At 48.5% G+C, this 21,969-nt stretch overlaps 1 protein-coding gene and 1 pseudogene across 1 annotated transcript in view; one reads left to right on the top strand and one right to left on the bottom strand.

The window, feature by feature from the left end:
• The window catches only part of TSPAN15 (tetraspanin 15), a 56,185-nt gene extending 53,160 nt beyond the window's left edge, over positions 1-3,025 (bottom strand). The window contains exon 1 of the mRNA XM_032138929.2: positions 2,800-3,025. Within this exon, the coding sequence (XP_031994820.1) occupies positions 2,800-2,895 (96 nt within the window). The 5' untranslated portion in view covers positions 2,896-3,025. The remainder of the gene's footprint in view (positions 1-2,799) is intronic.
• Positions 3,026-17,822: 14,797 nt separating this feature from the next.
• Positions 17,823-21,298, top strand: LOC116480723 (ATP synthase F(0) complex subunit C1, mitochondrial-like; annotated as a pseudogene).
• Positions 21,299-21,969: the final 671 nt, after the last annotated feature.

The following is a 21,969-nucleotide window of genomic DNA, read 5'->3' as shown; positions in this document are numbered from 1 at the left end:
CACCCAACTGCAGTGCCATGGCACAATGTCAGCTCACTGCAACCTCCACCTCCTGGGTTCAAGTAATTCTCATGCTTCAGCCTCCCGAGTAGCTGGGATTACAGGCACACGCCACCATGCCTGGCTAATTTTTGTATTTTTAGTAGAGATGGGGTTTCACCATGTTAGCCAGGCTGGTCTCAAACTCCGGACCTCAGGTGATCCTCTCACCTCAGTCTCCCAAAATGCTGGGATTACAAGCATGAGCCACCGGGCCCGGCCCCAGTAGTAATTTTTAAAGTAAGCAAAAAGTCTTACAGAAGGTACAAGGCTGTCATAAAACTTATGGCCCCTGCAGACCTAAAAACTGAGATGCAAATTGTTAGAACTTTGGACTTACAAAGCAAGTAACCCTTCCCTCAACCCCAGAGATGGCACCAGAGATAATGGGTTTTCCTGTAAATGGTTTCCAAATAACAGTAAACCTGGTCCAGGACAAATTACTTACTCACACTGGGCCCTGCCCTGCAGTCAAACTCTGGCACCTGGAGCTGCTCTGGCAGAGTTGGCAGGTGGCTGAGTTGTTGGCATGGGTGTGGAGACTTTTAAACAGAAATACTTCCAGGGATGGGAGTTAAGGATTTGGTAAGGCAACCTCAGTCGGCAGAGGAGGGATTCCAAGTTCTGAGAACCACCCTGCTGAAGAGAAGCAAGGCAAGGGCCATTGGGTGGGCTTCTCTGGGGGCTGCAAAGGACAGCGGCAGCACAAAGCCTTAAAAATTAGAGTTCGGTTTTATTTAACTGCATGATGTATGTTTGTACTGCACTTACTTTGCTCATATGTCACTCTTTCCCCATATCGCTAATCCTAAAACAGTTCGGTGAGGTACAGGGCAGAGATTTACTTATTCATTCTATAGATGAGAAAATGGAAGTGTGAGGAGGTAGAGAGACTGGTTTGTGATTATATATCTGGGGAAGGGGTGAAGCCCGAAATACAACTCCATCTTCCTACCTCCCCACCCATCAACCTTAGGCTCTTTCAACTCCCATCTACAGAGAGAAGGGCTCACAGACCACACAAGAGGCAGGCACAGAAATCCTGGGGACTTAGGGGACCTATGAGAGACCATCTAGGGCAGCAGTTTTCAATACTGACTGCACACTAGAATTACCTTAATTCTAGTAAGTAATTTACTACAATTAAGCTTATGTAAATTTAAATAAATACCTACGCCAGGGCACAAGAATCTGTAGATTCTGATGCAACCGCTGATTTACAGCTCAAATCACCCCCACTCCCTTCCCACATATGACCTTCTGTCTCCCTGGAGCTTCCACCAACAGGTCCTTGCTCCATCCTCCGGCCCCCCCAAACATACTGTTCATCTCTCTTCCACATTACCTAGAGTCAGAGAATTGGATTGGAAACTGGCCTCAGACTAGTTTTCTAGATGGAAAAGTCAATGAACAGTTCTGAGGCCCAAAACAGGGAAGTGACTTGCCTAAGATATCCATAAGTCAGTAACAGAGCTGAATCTGGATCTCCAATTACCAGGCAAGGCCCCACCCACAAAGGGGTCACAGAGAAAGCCAGTCCTGATGGCAAATCCAGCAGCTCCTGCTAGCAGAAGAGACCCAGCAAGGGGCTAAGGAGGACACCAGGGGAGAGTGTGTGTATTTGGTGGGAATGGGGTGTCAGTGACCACCCTGGGTCCCTGGGCAAGTCTGCTCTTGTGGCATACTGCAGGCAGACAGCGATTCTGGAGTGACAGGGGTGGAGCTGGCCTATAGGAAGATACTCTCATCTCTAGACTAGGGCCCAGCCTAATATGAAACGCCCTTACGGAAACCCAATCTCTTGGGGCAGCTTACACCACAGGTGTCCAAATTCCCTGCCCACGATAGTAATAATGTCTCACACTTCTTGAGCTCTCGCTAGGCACCGTACCCGGCCTATTTCATTTAATCTCCGCGAGCATCCTACAAGTTGAATATAATTACTGTGTCCATTTACAGATGAGGAAACCATGGCCCAGAGGGATGAAGTAACTTCCCCAAGATCACTCAGCAAGTGCTCATTTCAGAAACGCACAAACTGAAATTGGAACGATACAGAGATTAGCAATGTTTTAAATAAAAAAATAAAATATAAAATAAAAGACCACTCGGAGCGACGGAATTCAAAGCTTGGTTCATGTCTAAACACTACCACCCTGCCCCCTAACAAGGCAGAGGAGGAGGTGAAGCCCAGCGACAGCGGAAACTGAGCACCTAGGAGTGCAGTAGACGTCGTCTGGTGGACTTCTCCTCGCCACGCAGGAGGCACGCGCATCCACCAAAGAGGAAACCAAGACGCAGCGGGGAAGCGTCTTGGTCAGGGACATCAGCAAGTAACTAGCAGGGACCAGACCCGGAATCCAGGTCTCCCAATTCCGACTGCAAAGCCTAACTACTTAAGCTCCACAGGCCGATGCAGAGGCAGTCCTACCGGGTAGGCGTGGTGGGCGCGGCCAGCGCGGTCACCTCGGCCTAGCCAGCCGGCCAACGGACGCACAGCGGGCAAACCGCCCACCCGGTGCACACAGGTGAGCCAGGTGGCACTCGGTCGGTCGGCAACCAGCTCTAACACTCCCGAAAGGGCGGCTGAAAATTCAGGCTCTGGCCGTCAGAATGTGCGGTAGAAAGACAAGGAGTCCGCACGCGCTCCCCCGCGCACTCCCTAGAGCGGCTAAGTGTGGACCCAACCCCGGGCCAGTGAGGGGGCGGTCGGATTGTGGGTCCCCACCCCCATCCCCGGGCCCTACTGGGGTCACTCACCCAGAACACGGTGGAGTAGATGGTAAGTGAAAACTTGAGCCAGAGGTAAGAGAAGCGCGCGCAGTAGCGCACCTGCTCCGAGTCCCCGCGCGGCATCCTGGGCGCTCCCCGCGCGGGTTACGGGGGCTCCGGGGCTCTCCGGCTCGGTCCCTCAGCCAGCGCTCGTGGCCCCACCTGCGGCTGCCGGGCTACCCGCCCCGCCACCGGCGTTCTCTCCGGGACTGACACTGGCGCGCGGCAATCACAGCCCCAGCCGGGAAGCCTGCCAGCTCTGGCGGCCAATGGGAGGCCGCGGCGGCCCAGCCTCTGGGAGGGGGCGGGCCAGGGGCGGGGCTGCTGCCCTGGGCCCTAGAGGGGACCAAGAAGGGATGGGAGGGGGAGAAGGTCTTGCAAATGAGCTCGCGTGCAACTCTGGAAACGCCTGTACTAATGCAGGGGGCGTGGGAGAGGTGAACCAGAGGTGCTCTAGGGAGACAGCGAGCGTGCCTAATCGGGGTACATAGAAATGCAAGCTTTCCTCTTGTCAAGATGGAAAACTATGGGAAAAGGGCAAGAATTAATCGCCCAGGTGTTGAAAGTGCAAATGAGTGTGCTAAACGTGAATGGAATAAGGAAGTGGAGTTGCTCGGCTCAGGGAGGCTCAGGCAGGCAGACCAGGGTGGGGCTAATAGGCCCCCATGGAGCTGGAGTCTGGAGTTTGCTCGTGAAACAGATCTGCTGAAGGCCTTCACCAAACGACCTCGGAAGTCCCCTTCTTTTGCCAGGTGATAACCCAGCCTTGAGAAGGGTTCCTCCCGGGAAACCCCATCTTCAAACTAGGTTGAAGGCCTGGCGCGGTGGCTCACGCCTGTAATCCCAGCACTTTGGGAGGCTGAGGCAGGCGAATGGCTTGAGCCCCAGCAGTTCAAGACCAGCCTGGGCAACATGGCAAAACCACGACTCTATAATTAAAAAAAAATAAAAAGCCAGGCACGGTGGCGCGCCTGTTGTCCCAGCTACTTGGGAGACTGAGGCGGGAGGATCGCTTGAGTCGGGGAAGTCAAGGCTGCAGTGAGCCCTGACTGTGCCAGTGCACTCCAGCCTGGGAGACAGAGTGAGACCCTCTCTCCAAAACAAAAACAAAAACAAGGCCAGGCACGGGGGCTCACGCCTGTAATACCAACACTTTGGGAGGCCAAGGCGTGCGGATCACTTGAGGTCAGGAGTTTGAGACTAGCCTGGACAACGTGGTGAAACCCTGTCTCTACTAAGAAATACAAAAAAATTAGCCGGGCAGGGTGGTGCATGCCTGTAGTCCCAGCTACTGGGGAGGCTGAAGCAGGAGAATCGCTTGAACCCAAGAGGCGGAGGGTACAGTGAACTGAGATCCCACCACTGCACTCCAGCCTGGGTGACAAAGGGAGACTCCATCTCAAAAAAGCAAAAAACAAACAAACAGAAACTATAGGTGAGGGAGGCAGCTCCCTCTCTTGCACATAGCCAGCCACTAACCCAGCCTCCTCCCACCTGGCCTTTTCTCAGCCTGGGACCAGAGGTGGCTGTGAGCCTGTTTCTCATGCTAGATGGTCCCAGCTTTACTCACTGTTGTTTCCTGTTTCCCAAGCCTAGCTCAGCCTGGGACTTGGGAGCCAGACAATCCCTGCTGTGGCCTTCAGTAATTAAATCCATGGCACAGAGGTCATGAGCTCAGGCAGTGCTGGGTGGGGTCCCTGGTGGTGATTTCAGGAATGACACTCTTATACAAGTCCCCAGTCCTGGGTTCCCAGGGCTCCTGCATACACAAACTCAACAGAGAAGGACAGACTCAGAGACTTAGTCCAGGCTGGCTCTAGCCCCCAGGGCTCTGCCCTAGGAGGAAGAAAGCAAGGTTGGGGGGTGGGGAGGGAGGCAGTGCCGTGCCTGGAAGGGTAAAAGGAAACCAATTTCCTGGTACAAAACAAACAAACCTTGGGAGGATGTTTATGTGGGATAGAGAAATAGAACCAGAGCCAGGCACAGTGGCTCATGCCTGTAATCCCAGCACTTTGGGAGGCCAAGGTGGGAGGTTTGCTTGAGTCCAGGAGTTTCAGACCAGTCTGGGCAACGTAGCAAGACCTCTCTCCACTGAAAATCAAAAAAATTAGCCAAGCATGGTGACTCGTGCCTGTAGTCCCAGCTACTTGGGAGGGTGAGGTGGGGGTATTGCTTCTCGAGCCCAAAAGATCAAGGCTGCAGTGAGCTATGATTGTGCTACGGCACTCCAGCCTGGACAACAAAGCAAGACCCTGTCTGAAAAAAAACAACAGGGAAAAGAAAAGGTGGAAAGAGAACCAGAGAGTAATGCAAGCTGCCCTCAAATGATTATCTGAGGGCCAAGAAGGCATCTTACCATAGTGTTAAAAGTTGTGCATTCTGGCTGGGCGCGGTGGCTCATGCCTGTAATCCCAACACTTTGGGAGGCCGAGGCAGGGGGATCACTCGAGGTCAGGAGCTCAAGACCAGCCTGGCCAACATGGTGAAACCTTGGCTCTACTAAAAATACAAAAATTAGCCGGGCATGATGATGGGTGCCTGTAATCCCAGCTACTCGGGAGGCTGAGGCAGGAGAATCACTTGAACCTGGATAGCAGATGTTGCAATGAGTCAAGATCGCGCCACTGCACTCCAGCCTGGATGACAGAGCGAGACTCCGTCCCAAAAAAAAAAAAAAAAAAAAGTTGTCCTTTCTGTCCTTTGAGGAGGAAGACTAACTTTTTATTCCTCTTTGAGGGGTAGCGCCTCCACCCAGCCCTGCAGAGCTAAGTCCACATCCATTATTTGAGGTGCTAGTCTCTTCCCGACCCATAGAAGCTTGGAACCCTCTTCATACCCTGGAAGGCTAGTTTAGCCTCCTAGTTCCCTTTCACTCTCCATATTTAAACTACAGTCGAAACTGCCACACACCTCCTCCATCAGGTTTCCTTCCCAGTTGCCCTTGGACTTCTATTCTTACCTTCTGGCCTCTCCAGCCAGCTGCATTTTCTCTCATCTTTCACATATTCCCTGGTGACACACAAGCTTCTTAGCAAGCCCTCTCAGCGATCCCTAAGCCCTTGAGGTGAGCCATCCCTACAAAGAGCCTTGGAGCTTTTTGGGGCTGGCACAGCCTTTCCCTGGCTGCTGGGCTCCTTCATTGTGCCTCCTCACCTGCAGTCCTGACCCTGACCCCAAGCACTAGGGCTCCTCCTGAACCACCTTTGCAAACACTGAGACCTCAGAAGAAATGGCCATCTGTTTCCCACTTTTCCACCGTTAGCCAGGAACTCTGGCCTAGCGGCCAGCTGGCCTGGTGCAAATCTTGGTTTTGCCATTACTTTTTTGTAGGACTGTTAGAATGTGTGGCATAATGTGACATACAGGTGTGAATGCAACCCTAGCTGCAGATTAAAAGCACCTGGTAAGCTTTAAATGTATCCTGATATTCAAGCCCCACTGCAGTCAAGTCAAAATCCTCACCAACAGGAACCTGGTAATCAGTATTATTTTTAAACTCCCCAGGTAATTTCTTGTTTTTATTTTTATTTTTATTTTTATTTTTTTGAGAGGCAGTCTCGCTGTGTCACCCAGGCTGGAATGCAGTGGCATGATCTTGACTCACTGCAACCTCTGCTATCTGGGTTCAGGTGATTCTCCTGCCTCAGCCTACCAAGTAGCTGACATTACAGGCCCCCGCCACCATGCCCAGCTAATTTTTGTATTTTAGTAGAGACGGGGTTTCACCATATTGGTCAGGCTGGTCTTGAACTCCTGACCTCAAATCTTCAGCCCATCTCAGCCTCCCGAAGTGCTAAGATTACAGACCTGAGCCATTGTTTTCGGACTCCCCCAGGTAATTTCTAAAGTGCAGCCAGAATTAAGCATCACTGGTACAGAGGTAGTCATGAGGGTAAGGTTGTCAGCCAACATCTTATCAGAAAGCCACATTCCAGAGGTCACTTACTCAGCTATCCACTGATATACTGGTAAATATTTAAAAACTAGCTGGTGTGGGGGATTCCAATTTCCATAAAGTAAATACTTCCACCATGTCTGATTTTAAGTTACCGACTTGACTTCAATGAACTTGGGAGTTCAGAGGCATGCAGAGTCTGGAACAATCGCTCAGTATCCCATGCAAATATCCATATCTCAATCCACCCCAAGGCTTTTCTAATTAGCATAATGAATGGATTGGTAAAATTCTGGGCTTATTAATTAGCATAACAGGTATTAGAAATGAGCCTCCTTTGGAGAAATTAACAGTATTAAAGATATTTAGATTGGCTAAAATAGTTTTGGCACCACCCATTCCTTGTTCAAACAGTGTCAAGGAATCTTGGGAAGCTGCTAATTCTTACTTATGGATAATACACTGAGCTAAAGGCTTGAGAGTGCTTCTGTCCCAAAGTATTCCAATGCAGCCATCAGTCAAACTGAATCCTGCCTTTAGAATATTGTATTTTCCTCCAGCAGACCCTTCTTGCAAGGTGGAAGAGCTCCTAAAAGGACAGAAAGCTGGGCCTTCTTGAGTTTCACAGAAAGGTTGTATGAACCAATTTTGTGGCTACTAGCTAATAAATGTTTGTTTTATAGACATTTGTATGGGCAGCAGAATCCGTCCTGAGATATGTTTTCATAACTTGACAGTGAGATTTAGGGGGAAATGACTAACCCTTCCTTTTAATGGCTATTACAGTTTGTGAAAAAGAAGCTAACAATTATGCATGACCAATTTGACTTGGGTATGTCTGTATTCATGCCACTGGGCAAAGGTCTCTGTCTGTGCCTCTGTTTCCCCACCTGTGGAACAATGAGGTTGGCCTGTTTCTCTTCCAGCTCTAACAATCTTAGCTATAATTCTCACAGTCAATAGATGAGTCAGCAAATACACAACGAGCTTCTCCTATGAGTCAAGTCCTGCCCAGGCTCTGAGGATACAACTGCAAACAAGATACACAAGATAAACAAGAGCTTCTGTTCTATTCTGTTGGAGAGTGAGGGGTTGTAGGAGCATGCAACACATGAAAACAGACACATGAAAGGTATCATTTCAGCCCGCAAAGTTTCCCAGCACTTTGGGAGGCTGAGGTGAGAGGATGGCTTAAGGCCAGGAGTTGGAGACCAGCCTGGGCAACAAAGTGAGACCCTGTCTCTACAAAAACAAATGTTTTAAACCATCCGGGCACAGTGGTGCATGCCTGCAGTTCCAGCTACTCAGGAGTCACTGGCAGGAAGATTGCTTGAGCCCAGGAGTTTGAGGCTTCAGTGAGCTATGATTGCAACACTACCTTCCAGCCTGGGCAACAGAGCAAGACCTTGCCTGAAAAAAAAAAAAAAAAAAAACAGAAAAGTATAATTTCAGATATGGATCCCTGCTAAAGATCTGAGAGCAGAGCTTTTAAGTGGAAGAAACAGCAAGTGCAAAGGCAGGAGACAGGAAAGGCCTTGGAGAGATCTGTGTGGCTCATGCAAGGGGTTCCTGAGAGAGTGGAAGGAGGCAAGGTCAGAGACATATGAAAGAGCCTTTGGCTTTAGAAAATGGTTTAGATTTATTTCTAGTTTCACTGAGGGCCATTGGTAGGTTTGAAGCAGGAAGGTGATACGGAATCTGATCTGTGCTTTGGCAGGCTCCTGTATGGAGGATGGACAGGAGTTGGGGAAACCTACAGAAGGGGAGGGAGGAGGAAGACTGGTTAGGAGGCCGTTGCAGCAGTCCTAGTGCAAGAAGGTTTTGACTTGGACTAGGAGGACAGTATCGGAAATAGTAACAAGCAGTTGCATTGGGGATATACATTACAGGTAGAGCCAGCAGGGCTTACTGATGCTTTGGGTGTGGAGTGTGAGAAAAAGAGAAACCAAGGATGATCCCTTGGTAGATGTTGCTGTCATTTACAAAGGCAAGAGAGATAAAGAAGAGTGGCAGGGGAGGTTAGGCCAAAACTCAAATTACTGTTATGCTTGTTTCAGCAGCACATATACTTTAAAACAAAATGCAATTTCTTTGTTTGGCCATTTTATTTTTTGAGACGTCTTTTCAAAATCCAGGTGCAGTTGTCTGGGGGGCTCAGAGGTGAGGTTTGGGTTGGATGATATAGATTTGAGAGTCATTTGATCCATTTAAACCTTGGCCTATATGAGGTCATCTAGGGAGAAAGTATAGCAAGAAGAGAAAAGAGAGACAAAGGCCAACCCTGGGACCTCCTACATTGAGAAGGAGAGAGGCAGCAAAGAAAACAGAGAAGGTACAGTCAGTAAGGAAGAAGGAAAACAAGGCCAGTGAGGGGACAGGGATGCTTGGAGAAGGAGAAAGAGATGTGGGAAAGGATTAAGTGTCCTGGGAACTCCCCTTCCAACCTGCGCCAAGGCTTCTACTATGTCCTGAGAGGTCAAGTGGAGGCAGCACAGAAAATCATCCATTGGCTGCAAGTCCGCCTCCTTCAGCCTTCTCCTGCCTAGCCTCCCAAGTAGTGGGATACAGGTGCCTGCCACCACCCGTAATTTTTAGTAGAGATGGGGTTTTCACCATGTTAGCCAGGATGGTCTCAATCTCCTGACCTCATAATCCACCCACCTTGGCCTCCCAAAGTGCTGGGATTACAGGCATAAGCCACCACGCCTGGCCTATTTGGGAGATTTTAAATGACCATGAACTCCTTACAGCTTCTATCAAGAGGTAGAATCTATTTCTCCACCTTGTGAATCTATGCTGCACTTCTGTCTTGTTTTCACCAGTAGAATGTGATGGAAGTGAGGTTTGAGTTCTAAGCCTAGGAATCAAATGCCTTGACTTGTCCTGAGAACAATTCTGAGCTAGCCTGCTGGAGAGACCACATGAAGTAGAGCCATGGCTCCTTGCTGACAGCCACCAACTGCCTGACATGTGAGTGAAACCATTTTAGCCCATCCAGCCCATCAGCCCAACTGCTAACTATATCCATGTGAGTGGATCCAGGCAAGACCAGCAGAACCACCCAGCTGAGCCCAGCCCAAATTTGTCAACCCACAGAATTACGAACTAACACATGATTGTTGTGCTAAGGCACTAAATTCTGGGGTAATTTGTTTTACAGCAAAAGCTAACTGTTACATTCATAGATCTTTCTTTTTTTTTTTTTGAGATGGGGTCTTGCTCTGTCACTGAGGCTGGAGTGCAGTGGCGCGATCTCAGCTCACTGCAACCTCTGCTACCTGGGTTCAAGTGATTCTCCTGCCTCAGCCTCCCGAGTAGCTGGGATTACAGGCATCTGCCACTGTGACAGGCTAATTTTTGTATTTTTAGTACAGACAGCATTTTACCATCTTGGCCAGGCTGGTCTTGAGCTCCTGACCTCGTGATCCACCCACCTCGGCCTCCCAAAGTGCTGGGATTACAGGAGTGAGTCACGCCCAGCATCACAGATCCTTTAAAAAAAAAAAAGGAACTCAAATACCCATCCTCTTCTTTACCTCTTCCCCTAGTTCTTCCCCGCAAATACTGCAATTTTGAATCTATATATTTATTCTTGAAATGGGACTTCATCCTCATTAGTAGAGTGATGAGTAAAAAAACAAAACAAAACAACCCCCCCGCCAAAAAAAAGAAAGAAAGAAAAGGGACTTCACTGGGCACAGTGGCTCAAGCCTGTAATTCCAACACTTTGAGAGGCTGAGGCGGGAGGATTGCTTGAGGCCAGGAGTTTGACACCAGCCTGGGCAACATAGTGAGACCTCATCTCTAAAAAAGAAAGAGAAAGAAGGGAGGAAAGGAAAAGAAAGGAAAGGAGAAGAGAGGAGAGGAGATAAAAGAAAAAGGAAAGGAAAGGAAAAGGGAAAGGGAAAGGAGAAAAAGAAAAAGGACTACCGTTGTCCAAGTTTTCCATGACTTCTGTCTTTCAACTCCCAAGGCTCTATATTCATTCTTTACCAGTTATTTCTTTAGCATCAGGCATTGAGCTGGGGGCTTTCACATAATTACCTCTTAAATCTCACAACCCATGGAATTTGGCAAGTGAGGAAACTGAAGTTCAGAGAAGTAAACTGATTTTTCTCTATTAAGAAGTTAAAGTGGGCCAGGCACAGTGGCTTACATCTGCAATCCCGGCACTTTGGAAGGCTGAGGTGGGCGGATCAGGAGATCGAGACCATCCTGGATAACACAGTGAAACCCCATCTCTACTAAAAATACAAAAAATTAGCTGGGCATGGTGGCGGGTGCCTGTAGTCCCAACTACTCAGGAGGCTGAGGCAGGAGAATCGCTTGAACCCGGGAGGCGGAGGTTGCAGTGAGCTAAGATCGCGCCACTGCACTCCAGCCTGGGCGACAGAGCGAGACTCCGTCTCACAAAAAAAAAAAAAAAAGGAAGTTAAAGTGCCCCCTGACCCAGCAAGCAATGTGCTTTTTACTCCGATGCAGTTGTAGCCCCAGCTATGTTAGAATAAAATCATTTAATTAAGTGGTTAAAAAGCAAATTGGAACAATACACTCAGCTCAAATATTGGCAGTTCAATACTGGTTGGAGTTGAAACTTTACATGGAGAGGCAGGTTACTGCAAAATAGTAGTTCCAAGAGATTTTAAGTGTTTGTTTGTTTGTTTTAAAAAAGGATCCATTAAATAAGTCTGGGAAATACTGCAGGACTTCTTCATGGCCTTTAGTGAGAACGGATACAGTGTTGTGTGTCTCTAAGAGGAAAGAAGGATGTGTAGCCTCTCTCAACTGTATTTGAGGACACAACATTTTCCCCAGACACCAGCCATTAACATCTCAAGGAACTAGCATATCTTGAAATGTACCTCGGGAAATGCTATCCCATGGCACTAGTTCCTAATTCTTTTGAAGTTGAAAGCAACCTCCTCAAAGTTTTATGTTCTATACTTAAGAGGAAAATTAAAGACAACAGTGATTATTTATGTTTTGTGCTTGACTTTGCAAATTATACAACTTATTCTGCAGTGATTGTCAAACAACCAGGCTAGGCTATGATCACACCTCTTAGGGTCCTGCATGGGGTGATGGGCACACTTTAGTGACTTTGGGCCCAAGGGGATTCGGGACAACAGCCTCCAAGGACATGCAAAATGCTCATTACTCAGAAGGGCCTGGGTCACCCCAGTGGCTTCCTGTTTTGGAAATCCCCTGGAGAGCTGCTTCTAAAAGCCCTGCTCCTTCTGGCTTCCTTTCTGCAGCCCCCACCGCTGCCCCCACAGAAGGCCGACTGCCCAGATCCTCTTCCATGCATCCCTAGGCCCATTCTTACCTTTGGCTACTGAATAGCCGTCCTTGCAGCCCCCACCCCAGGACTCCTGTCCTTCCTCCTGTCCCCTGCTCTCCCTGCTGAAAGGCTGCTCCTGACCACCAGATGGGGAGAGTGGATGGCCTCATGATGACCTAACTGACCAACTACGATGTCTATTACTGGATGATTGGCATAACCATGCTGTGAGCCCTGTGCAGTCATTGAAGGTAATGTAGAAAGCTATTGAGTGTGCTGGGAACTGCTCTTCATACCCTGAGGCTCTGTCTGTGTGTTTGGGGGTGGAAGTGGGACATAAGTCAGGTTCTTTAAGTTCTGAGACTTCAGCAGGCTTTCTGGGCCTTTATCCCCATCAGTGGTTGGGAGAGCAGAGAGGTGATACCAGCAGGTATATGAAGCCTATGGAACCCACAGAGGAACTATCTTCAGCCTTTAGAAGGGGACATCTGGGGAGTCCTGGGGACAATGGCCCAGGCCAGATGACAGAACCAAACTAGAGGGTCCTGAACCTGGCAAGTGGGTATATCCTACGGGAGATGGTCACTCCAGGCTGGGTCCTAGGGCTGGGAATGCGATCAGGAGCTGGCAGAGCCTATTAGAGTTCTACTGTGTCCAGTGAGCCTTTTTGAGGCAACAGGCTCTGATTGTGCACTGTCCCTGGGTGATGGCTGGGTGCATGAGTTGGGGAAGGCTAGCGGGTCACTAAGCATAGGGGTGCTGGGCCATTTCATTATGTAATATGTAATATTACATCATTACCCACCACTGGGTGGGTAATTACATATTACCCACCACTGGGAGGGTATGTGGGGCAGGACACACAACAGTAAGTTCAATATAATAATAACTATTTCCCAAAACATATTGTACCTCTATTTGTAAGGATGAGGTCACACCTCTATAAAAGAAAAAGGTGGAAGGGATTTTTCCTCAAATAGAAACATGCAGATGTCAGGCCAGGTATGGTGGCTCATGCCTGTAATCCCAGCACTTTGGGAGGCCGAAGTGGGCAGATCATTTGAGGTCAGGAGCTCGAGACCAGCCTGGCCAACCTGATGAAACCCTGTCTCTGCTAAAAATACAAAAATTAGCCAGGCATGGTGGTGGGTGCCTGTAATCTCACTCTGGAGGCTGAGGCACAAGAATCACTTGTACCCGGGAGGCAGAGGTTGCAGTGGGCCAAGATCACGCCACTGCAGTCCAGCCTGGGCAACAGAGGAAGCCTCTGTCTAAAAAAAAAAAAAAAAAAAAAAAAAATGCAGATGTTCATTCTTCTCCCATATGACTAGTTTCCCAGCCTGGACCCCAGGTGCAACTGCGCATCTTTTGGGACTTGTTCATTTTTCGGCAGTGTGTGTGTGTGTGTGTGTGTGTGTGTGTGTGTGTGTGTGTGTATGAAACCCTCAGAGAGTAGAGGGAAAATCTTCCCTCAACTTCAGAAGGAAAGCCTTCCCTCACCTTCAGAGGGAAAGCCTCAGAGACCCCCAGAGCCACTTGCCTTCCTGACAGCCAAGGGCTGGCCCTGTACTTGGCATCCACCCTCATAAGGTATCTGTCTTCTGGCTGGCTTTCTCTGTCAAAATTATTTGGATTGCTTGATAGTTTATTACACCCAAAAAAAAGCTTTTAATCTTTTTGGACCCACCTAAATCAGTGCTGTGAGGCAGGGTGGGTAGCTGTTTGTATGCCCAATTACAAATGAGAAAATAGGTTAGACTATTTCCCCAGGTCATTGAGGGAATTAGCAGTAAACCAAGACTGACAGTAGTGATGATTCAAGAGGTCCCAGAGCTGGGAGGATCTTTAGACATAATTGTGTCCAACATCCACATGAGTGGATAGAGAAACTCAAGCTAAAAGGGCGGTGTGTTGCTCACGGCTATATATTTAAGTTTATGTCCTCTTCTATTTATGTGCTGTATTGCACAATAAAATGTTTTCTAAATGAAAAATATCCTGTTTAATTTTCATGTCTATGATGATTAGTGAGGTTGAGGATATACACTTCTGAAAATTTCCTGTTTTTATCCTTTGCACATTTTCCAATTAAGAGATTCTTGTAAGTAGCCAATGCCAGGTGGCTGGCAGGCTGAGAAAATGCCATTCACACCTCTTATCTCCACAGGAGAGGGGCCTTTCCAGATGACGAGACTCCATGCTGGTCTTGCAGAGCTTTTTTTTTTTTTTTTTTTTTTTTTTTTTTGTGGGCAGGGGGGATGCGGACAGAGTCTCTGTCTGTCACCCAGGCTGGAGTGCAGTAGTGGCGCAATCTCTACTCACCACAACCTCCGCCTCCCGGGCTCAAGCGATTCTCCTGCTTCAGCCTTCCAAGTAGCTGGGATTACAGGCGCCCACCACTACACCTGGCTGACTTTTGTATTTTTAGTAGAGATGGGGTTTCGCCATGTTGGCCAGGCGGGTCTCAAACTCCCGACCTCAGGTGATCCACCCGCCTTGGACTCCCAAAGTGCCGAGATTATAGGCATGAGCCACTGCGCCCGGACATCTTGCAGAGCTTTGACAGAGGAAGAGTCTCAGAGCCATCTGCCTGCAGGGGCTGGCCTTGTTGGGGTTCAGCCAGGCATTCCGGGGAAGCAGCTGGGGAGCACTGGCTGATGGGATGTTGGACCAGGCCTGCCTGACTCACACTGGAAGAGGTTGGATGCCCCGGTGCCTGGGCATCATGCCCCGAGCAGCTCCACCTGTCACTCAGGAGGGCAGGGCAGCTGCTCTGGGAAAGGTTGGGTGCTGCTGGGGGACAGGAGCCTCAGGGAAGTCAGCTGTGCTCCCAGGGCAGTCTGAGGGTACCAAGGATAGAGTACTAGGGCACACTGAAATGGGGTCTGGGTTTGAGCCTGTGGCTATAGAGGAAGGTGGGCAAAAGAGGGGCTGGAAGGTTTTTATGTTCGAAAACACACATGGATCTGCTGGTTCATGAGCAGCAGTAAACGAACCATAGCGTCTGGCCATGTGCTGGTTGCTATGGGACGCCAGCAGCCCTTAAAGGTGGATTTCACAGTTTGCAGTTGACAAAGCACCTCCACCTCATATATTAGAGCACTTTCCAAGTGCAGATTTACTCGGAGAGTGCCCCTTCCTTGCTGGATTGTCAGCACTGTGGGTGGAAAGAATCATCTTACTTCCAGATGCCACCCCAGTGTCTGGGTGCCTGGGGGTGCCGGACACAGATAGGTGCTCATTAAACATGGAAGCCAGCTGTCCCCTCAACCATGAGGGCTGACTCTCTGGCAGTCCCACCTCAGACTTCTGGCAGCTGAAGACTTCTGCAGAGTTCAGCAGAATTCTGTCCTTCCCCAGGCTTCCCCTGAAATTCAGTCACCATTTGATGACAATCTTGTTGGGTCTCCGGGAGGCGTCAGTTCTCTGCTCCCAGACTTTCTGGCTTTCTCCTACTTCCTATATTTTCCCTCACGGCATTTTAACTTCCTTGTTCCTGTTTACTGAGCTCAGCTCAGCGGCAGCACCTACTTTCTATCTTACACACCCAAATCCCTCTCAGCCTTGTTCAGAAAAAACAGAAGGCGCTTCATTAACAAAATATAATCTTCGGTTACAACATGTGTCGACTGAACCATTGTTTTTCTTTCTCATGGGTCATCATAATCACTCTGTGTGGAGAAAAAGACAGGAAGGATTCTCCCAGGTTTACCCAGGAGGAGACACTCTCAGATTTTTTGCCCAAAGTTTCTCACTCTGCCAGAGCAAACAACCCTGAGCATTTCACAACAACGGCACAGAAACCAAGTCAGCCTTGAATTCCTGGGGGATAGAAGTAGGGGGGCTGAGTAAAGACCACTGCTGGGGGCTGCTGAAAAATTCACTGTGGGTGCACGGTTTCACCTTACTATTTAGTGGTTAGTTATAGTGCAGTGTAACTGCTGTGAGGGTACCTTGTAATTAAAGTCAGCTGGAGCTAGAGGGGTCATAGACTTCTTTTAGTAAAGGATCTAAACTCCCTCCAATTTCACTCTCTCGGGAAGGCACGTCAACTGCCCCCAGAACGTCCTCTAACTTAGCATTGCTCATATGTTTTTAACATTACCCGGAAATGTATGATATACTACAGCACAGTGTGCATACGAATCATGCAACTGAGCCTGAAACAAACTCGCCCTTACCATGTGATGCATTCTTTTATTTCCTATACCATCCTTTTGTTTGAACTCTATTCACAACACACTCATCTAATTCAATCAAATTCCTGACAGAATGCCTCCAGAGAAGCCTTGCTAGGCCCGTTTTGGGAAACAGGAAAGATGCACTTGGATTTACAACATCTGTTTGTACAGCAAATATCGAAGCATTAAGCAACAGTCAAATCTATATAAATATGGCTCCACTGATCCTGAAAGTCCCATGATGAAGCATTAAATGCCAGTGTTCCTCACCTCCCTTACCCTGTCAGTTCACTCACTCTTTGGGTAACATAATCAGGAAGCCCTGAGGTGTACCTGAAGACCAGGAGAGCCCCTACCTCTCCAAGGACAAGAACAGGTTTGGGGTTTCTGTCTCCTGAGCGAGAGCTGAAAGGCCAGCAGAGAGAAGGCATCAGATGGCAGGGAATTTCTGGTGCCTGGAGATGACCCCACCAGCAGAACTCTTCTCGGGGAGGGGCTGCTTCTGATGCAGGCTGTGCGTGGTCCTTGGGGCCTGCCCTACCCACCTGACCTCTGTGGAGCAAGGGAAACTGCACTTGCTGACTGATGGATCCTAGCTGGCTGTGAGACTCTAAGAACAACTGGGATGGAGAGAGTGAAGAAGTGACAGTTTGCCAGACCCTTCCCTCGCCATGGGCCCAGGAGAACACAAAGTAAATGATCTTCCAGCACTTACTGGTTTTGCCCTACTCTAGAAATATCAACAGCCTTGTCCCTATGGGGAACCAAGAGGAAAAAAACATGAGCAAGTAAAGAAAAATCGCACCTGTTTAAGAGGACTCGGTAACACGAAGGAGGAAGCCCTAGGTGAACTAGTAGGAAAGGCAGAAAAGAACCTCAAAGAAAAAGGAGGGAAAAGGGCATGGGAACTCTCAAGATGTGATCAGAGTACACTCAAAAAGATTCTTGCAAACCAAAATACATGACTTTCAAATATAGCAATTCATTAGAAGGCAGTAAATGCTGGGAATTGAATCAGTGGTCTGGAAGACATTGTGAGAGAGACATCTTGCAGTATAGAGCAAAAACACAAAGAAGTGGGAATCTGAAAGGAAAGAGAAGAGACATGGAGGCGAAATCCAAGATGAAGAAATGTAGCAGCTGCTGTTCGCTGGCTACTCAGCCCCATTTCCATCCGTTCCCTTCTCTGACTCCACTATGGAGACTGGAAGAGAAAAATGTACTCATTATCAGCTCCCCTTGCTGGATGACACAGTTCTGGCCAATGGAACATAAGCTTCCAATAAGATTTTCTGGGTTTTTAAAAAATATAAAATGCGGCCAGGTGTGGTGGCTCATGCCTGTAACCCACAGCACTTTGGGAGGCTAAGGCAGGCAGATCACGAGGTCAGGAGTTCAAGACCAGCCTGACCAGTATGATGAAACCCTGTCTCTACTAAAAATACAAAAAATTAGCCAGGTGTGGTGGCATGTACCTGTAATCCCAGCTACTCGGGAGGCAGAGGCATGAGAATCGCTCGAACCTGAGAGGCGGAGGTTGCAGTGAGCTGAGATTGTACCACTGCACTCCAGCCTGGCCTACAGAGAGAGAGACTCCATCTCTGTAGCTCAGCCAGGGCTACGTGCTCCACAGAGCTGTGGGAGCCAGGAACGGATGGGAGCCCCACCTCCTTCCGAGTTGGTGGGGTGGGAGCCCTGCCAAACCAGGCACAACTGCAGCTGCCCAGCCACAGCTGCAGACCCAAGCATCCCTGCACTCTCAGGGGCCCGGGAAGCCCCCTGCCCTGCAGGCTCCGAAGTGCCTGCTCTCACTGCCTGGCTTCTTCCTGCTCCCAGTGCCTGCTCCAATTATGGAGCAAAGTTGTGGCCAAGCTTGGGTACTCTCATGACCTGGCCAGGTGTGCACATGCTTGGGATGGTGCTGATATGCCAGCCTCCTGCCGCCTCAGCCCCCTCCAGACTCTGGGCACAAACAAGCCTTGGAGGGAGGCTGAGGTGGGGCTGAGTGTGGCTCAGCATGGGCCTGCTGGCCTGCCAGGCCTCAGCAGGAACAGCCTGGGTGCCATGGATGACATGTAGATGGTGGCAGGAGGCAGATAGACTCCTGGGTGGAAAGGGGCAGGTCCCTGGTGAAGCCCCACATTCAAGCCGTGGATGGCCTAAAGCATAGGGCCAGGCTGTCAGTTCTGGGTAGAGTCCACAGCCCAGAGCAAGAACTTAATGGTGTTTTTTCCAGGCCCACCCATGGCCGCCCATGAAACAATCAGCACACACTTCCTCCCTTCTGAAGCCTATAAAAACCCCGGACTCAACCAGACTCACAGAGACATCGGGACAACCTGCCTGTGAATAGGAACTACCCACTCCAGGTCTCCTCTCTGCTGAGAGCTGCACCTGTCGGGACAACCTCCCTGCAGAAAGGAGTTACCCACTTTAGGTCTCCTGAGAGCTGCACTATTGCTCAATAAATCACCTCTTCACCTTGCTCACCCTCCAATTATCCATGTGCCTCATTCTTCCTGGACACAGGACAAGAACTCAGGACCCAGCCAAATGGCAGGACTGAAAGAGCTGTAACACAAACAGGGCTGAAACACACCCACCCCCTGGATTGCCACATTGTGGACCACGAGAAGGAGAGAAGAGCTGCAGCCCTTTGGGGCGCTCAGACCTAGGAGCTCCCCAAGCCAGGGCTGTGACACCCTGTTTGGGGCTCTGTGGTTCCTGGCATTCCCCAAGCTTCCGGGCACCACTGCATTCCCAGGTGCCCACACTGGAGGCCACTTGTAGTATGCCTAGTCCAGCTGCAGCCTTGCAGGGAGCCAGCACCCATGCTGGCACCTGGAGCTGACCACCCCACCACAGCTCGCATGCCTGGCTGTGTGCAGTGGCCAGACCCCATGCTCACTCACTCACGCACCCTTTACTGCTCTGTGCCTGGCTCACCCTTGGTAGGCATGGGATCCAGGCCAGTAGCGTGAGTCAAGCACAGCCTGCCAGGCCAAGTACATGGAAGGAGCCCAGTGGGCCCAAGCAAAACTCATGCAAAGGCGCCACCAGCCACAGAGGTTTCCAGTTGGCGAAGCGGCACCTTCAAGGATCCCGTAACATGAGCCACTGTGTCTGGCCCCAAATGGCAACTTAAATCAGAGCAGAAATTTCAAGATGGGGGAAGACAAAGAGAAAACAGTAGTGAGCAACAGATACAGTTAAATGTAAATGAATGCTACTGATATGGTTTGGATTTGTGTCCCTCCCCAAATCTCATATCAAATTGTAATCCCCAGCATTGGAGGAGGGGCCTGGTGGGAGGTGATTGGATCATGGGGGCAGGTTTTCCCCTTGCTGTTCGCGTGATACTGAGTGAGTTCTCATGAGATCTGGTTGTTTAAAAGTGTCTAATACCTCCCCTTCATTCTCTTCCTCCTTCTCCAGACATGTAGGATGTGCTTGCTTTCCCTTTGTCTTCTGCCATGATTGTAAGTTTCCTGAGGCCTCCCCAGCCATGCTTCCTGTACAGCCTGTGGAACTGTGGGTCAGCTAAACCTCTTTTCTTTATAAATTGCCGAGTCTCAGGTAGTTCTTTATAGCAATGTGAAAACGGACTAATACAGCTACCATAGGACTCAGCAATCCCTCTTCTGGGCACATACAAAAAGGCAGTGAAATCACCACCTCATAAAAATATCTGCACTCCTATGTTCATTGTGTCATTATCCACCATAGCCAAGATATGGAAACAACCCAAGTGTCTGTCCACAGATGAATGAATAAAGAAACTGGTACATGTATACAACATATATATATACACATATATTCAGCACTAAAAAGGAACGAGATCTTGCCATTAGCCACAACATGGATGAACCTGGAGAATATTACACTAAGTGAAATAAGCCAAACAGAAAGAAAAATATTACATGATCTCACTTATATATGGAGTCATTTTAAAAATTGAAATATACAAAGATAGAGAACCAGACAGTGGTTACCAGGAGCTGGGAGTGAGGGAGAAAGAAATGGAAAGACATAGGTAGAGAAGACAAAATACTAGACATGAGGGATGAAGAAGTCTAGAGATCTAATTTAGGTAGATCTAATAAAATGTAGATCTAATTTTATTACTTAGGGTTCTAGGTAATAAAATTATACTGTCAATGAGATTCATGCTAAATGAGTAGATGTAGCTGTTCTTGCCATAAAAACAAAAAAAAGTAACTGAGATAATGGATATATTGACTTGCTCCACAATAGTAACCTTTTTATTATCTATATGTATCCCATAATATCACCTTGTATACGTTAAATATACACAATAAAATTTATTTTTTTTAAAAAATCTAGGGCTGGGCATGGTGGCTCATGCCTGTAATCCCAGCACTTTGGGAGACCAAGGCAGTAAGATCTCTTGAGCCCAGGAGTTCAAGACCAGCCTGATCAACATACCAAGACCTCATCGCTACAAAAAAAAAAAAAAAAAAAAAAAAAAGAACCTAAATGGATTATGATAACATGACTGGGTATGAGATGTGTGTGTGTGTGTGTGTGTGTGTGTGTGTGTAGATACAGATACGTTTTTAAGTGAGAACTCTTGGAATAAATAATCCATATTTAAAAATACTCCAAGACAGCTGAGACCAAGGGCTAAAGCTGGGAGACTGAAAAAATATAGACCACTGGGGCACTACTCATTTCTCCAGCTCTGATCCGCTGTTGTACCAGGGGTCTAATCGGGCCTGTGTCTGCCTCCTTCTTGAATAGCCCAGAGAATTCATCTAAACAGCCTTCCTACAGCAGCTCCCTACTCCAGGGGCCAGATGGAAGTTCCAGACCAGTGTTGTCTCTGGGGACGTTGACACAGCAGCCAGGTTGATCGGTGCTGGGGCACAGTTGGTGTGGCTGGTTCGGGGCTGGCATTGGAACTGTGTTTGGCAGCTTGATCATTGGCTATGCCGGGAACCCATCTCTCAAGCAGCAGCTCTTCTCTTATGCCATTCTGGGCTTTGCCTTGTCTGAGGCCATGGGGCTCTTCTGTTTGATGGTCGCCTTCCTCATCCTCTTCGCCATGTGAGGCTCTGTGGCGATCACCTGCCTGTCCCTGCTGCTGCGACTCCATATACCATTCCTGGTGCTGGGGTGTGCTAAGCTTTACCATTAAACACAATGTTTCTCTAAAAACAAATGAACAGGCCTGGCGAGGTGGCTCACACCTGTAATCCCAGCACTTTGGGAGGCTGAGGCGGGTGGATCATTTGAGGCAAGAGTTCGAGACCAACCTGACCAACAAGGTGAAACCCTATCTCTACTAAAAATAAAAAAAAAATTTAAAAATTAGCCAAGCATGGTGGTACACACCTGTAATCTCAGCTACTAAGGAAGCTGAGGCAGGAGAATCGCTTGAACCCAGGAGGCGGAGGCTGCAGTGAGACGAGATCATGCCACTGCACTCCGGCCTGGGCAACAGAATGAGACACCATCTCAAAAAATAAAAATAAAAACAAACAAAACAAAAAACTCCAAGACTAAAGAAGTTAAATGATATCAGTGAAATCCAGGATCTTAAGTGGAGAGAATAGGGAACACAAAACTTTCTAAAAATTTTATTTACCTTGAAAAATAAAAAGTAAGTAAAATATCTTATTGGGGAAAATGTAGCTATTTAATTTTTATGTATTATTAGAGAACTAAAACTTTAATTAAGGTGGTTAGAAACTCCAAAGCAGGTATTCTAGAATTTGACCAAGAAAAAAAAAAGGAAAGAACGAGATAAAGAGAAAGGAACCATGTTGCACAAAATAAAG

Source organism: Hylobates moloch, unplaced genomic scaffold (assembly GCF_009828535.3).
Source record: "Hylobates moloch isolate HMO894 unplaced genomic scaffold, HMol_V3 SCAFFOLD_3, whole genome shotgun sequence".
Lineage (NCBI taxonomy): Eukaryota > Metazoa > Chordata > Mammalia > Primates > Hylobatidae > Hylobates > Hylobates moloch.
Note: the sequence above shows the minus strand (reverse complement) of the source record. Positions and strands in the feature narration are given on the sequence as shown.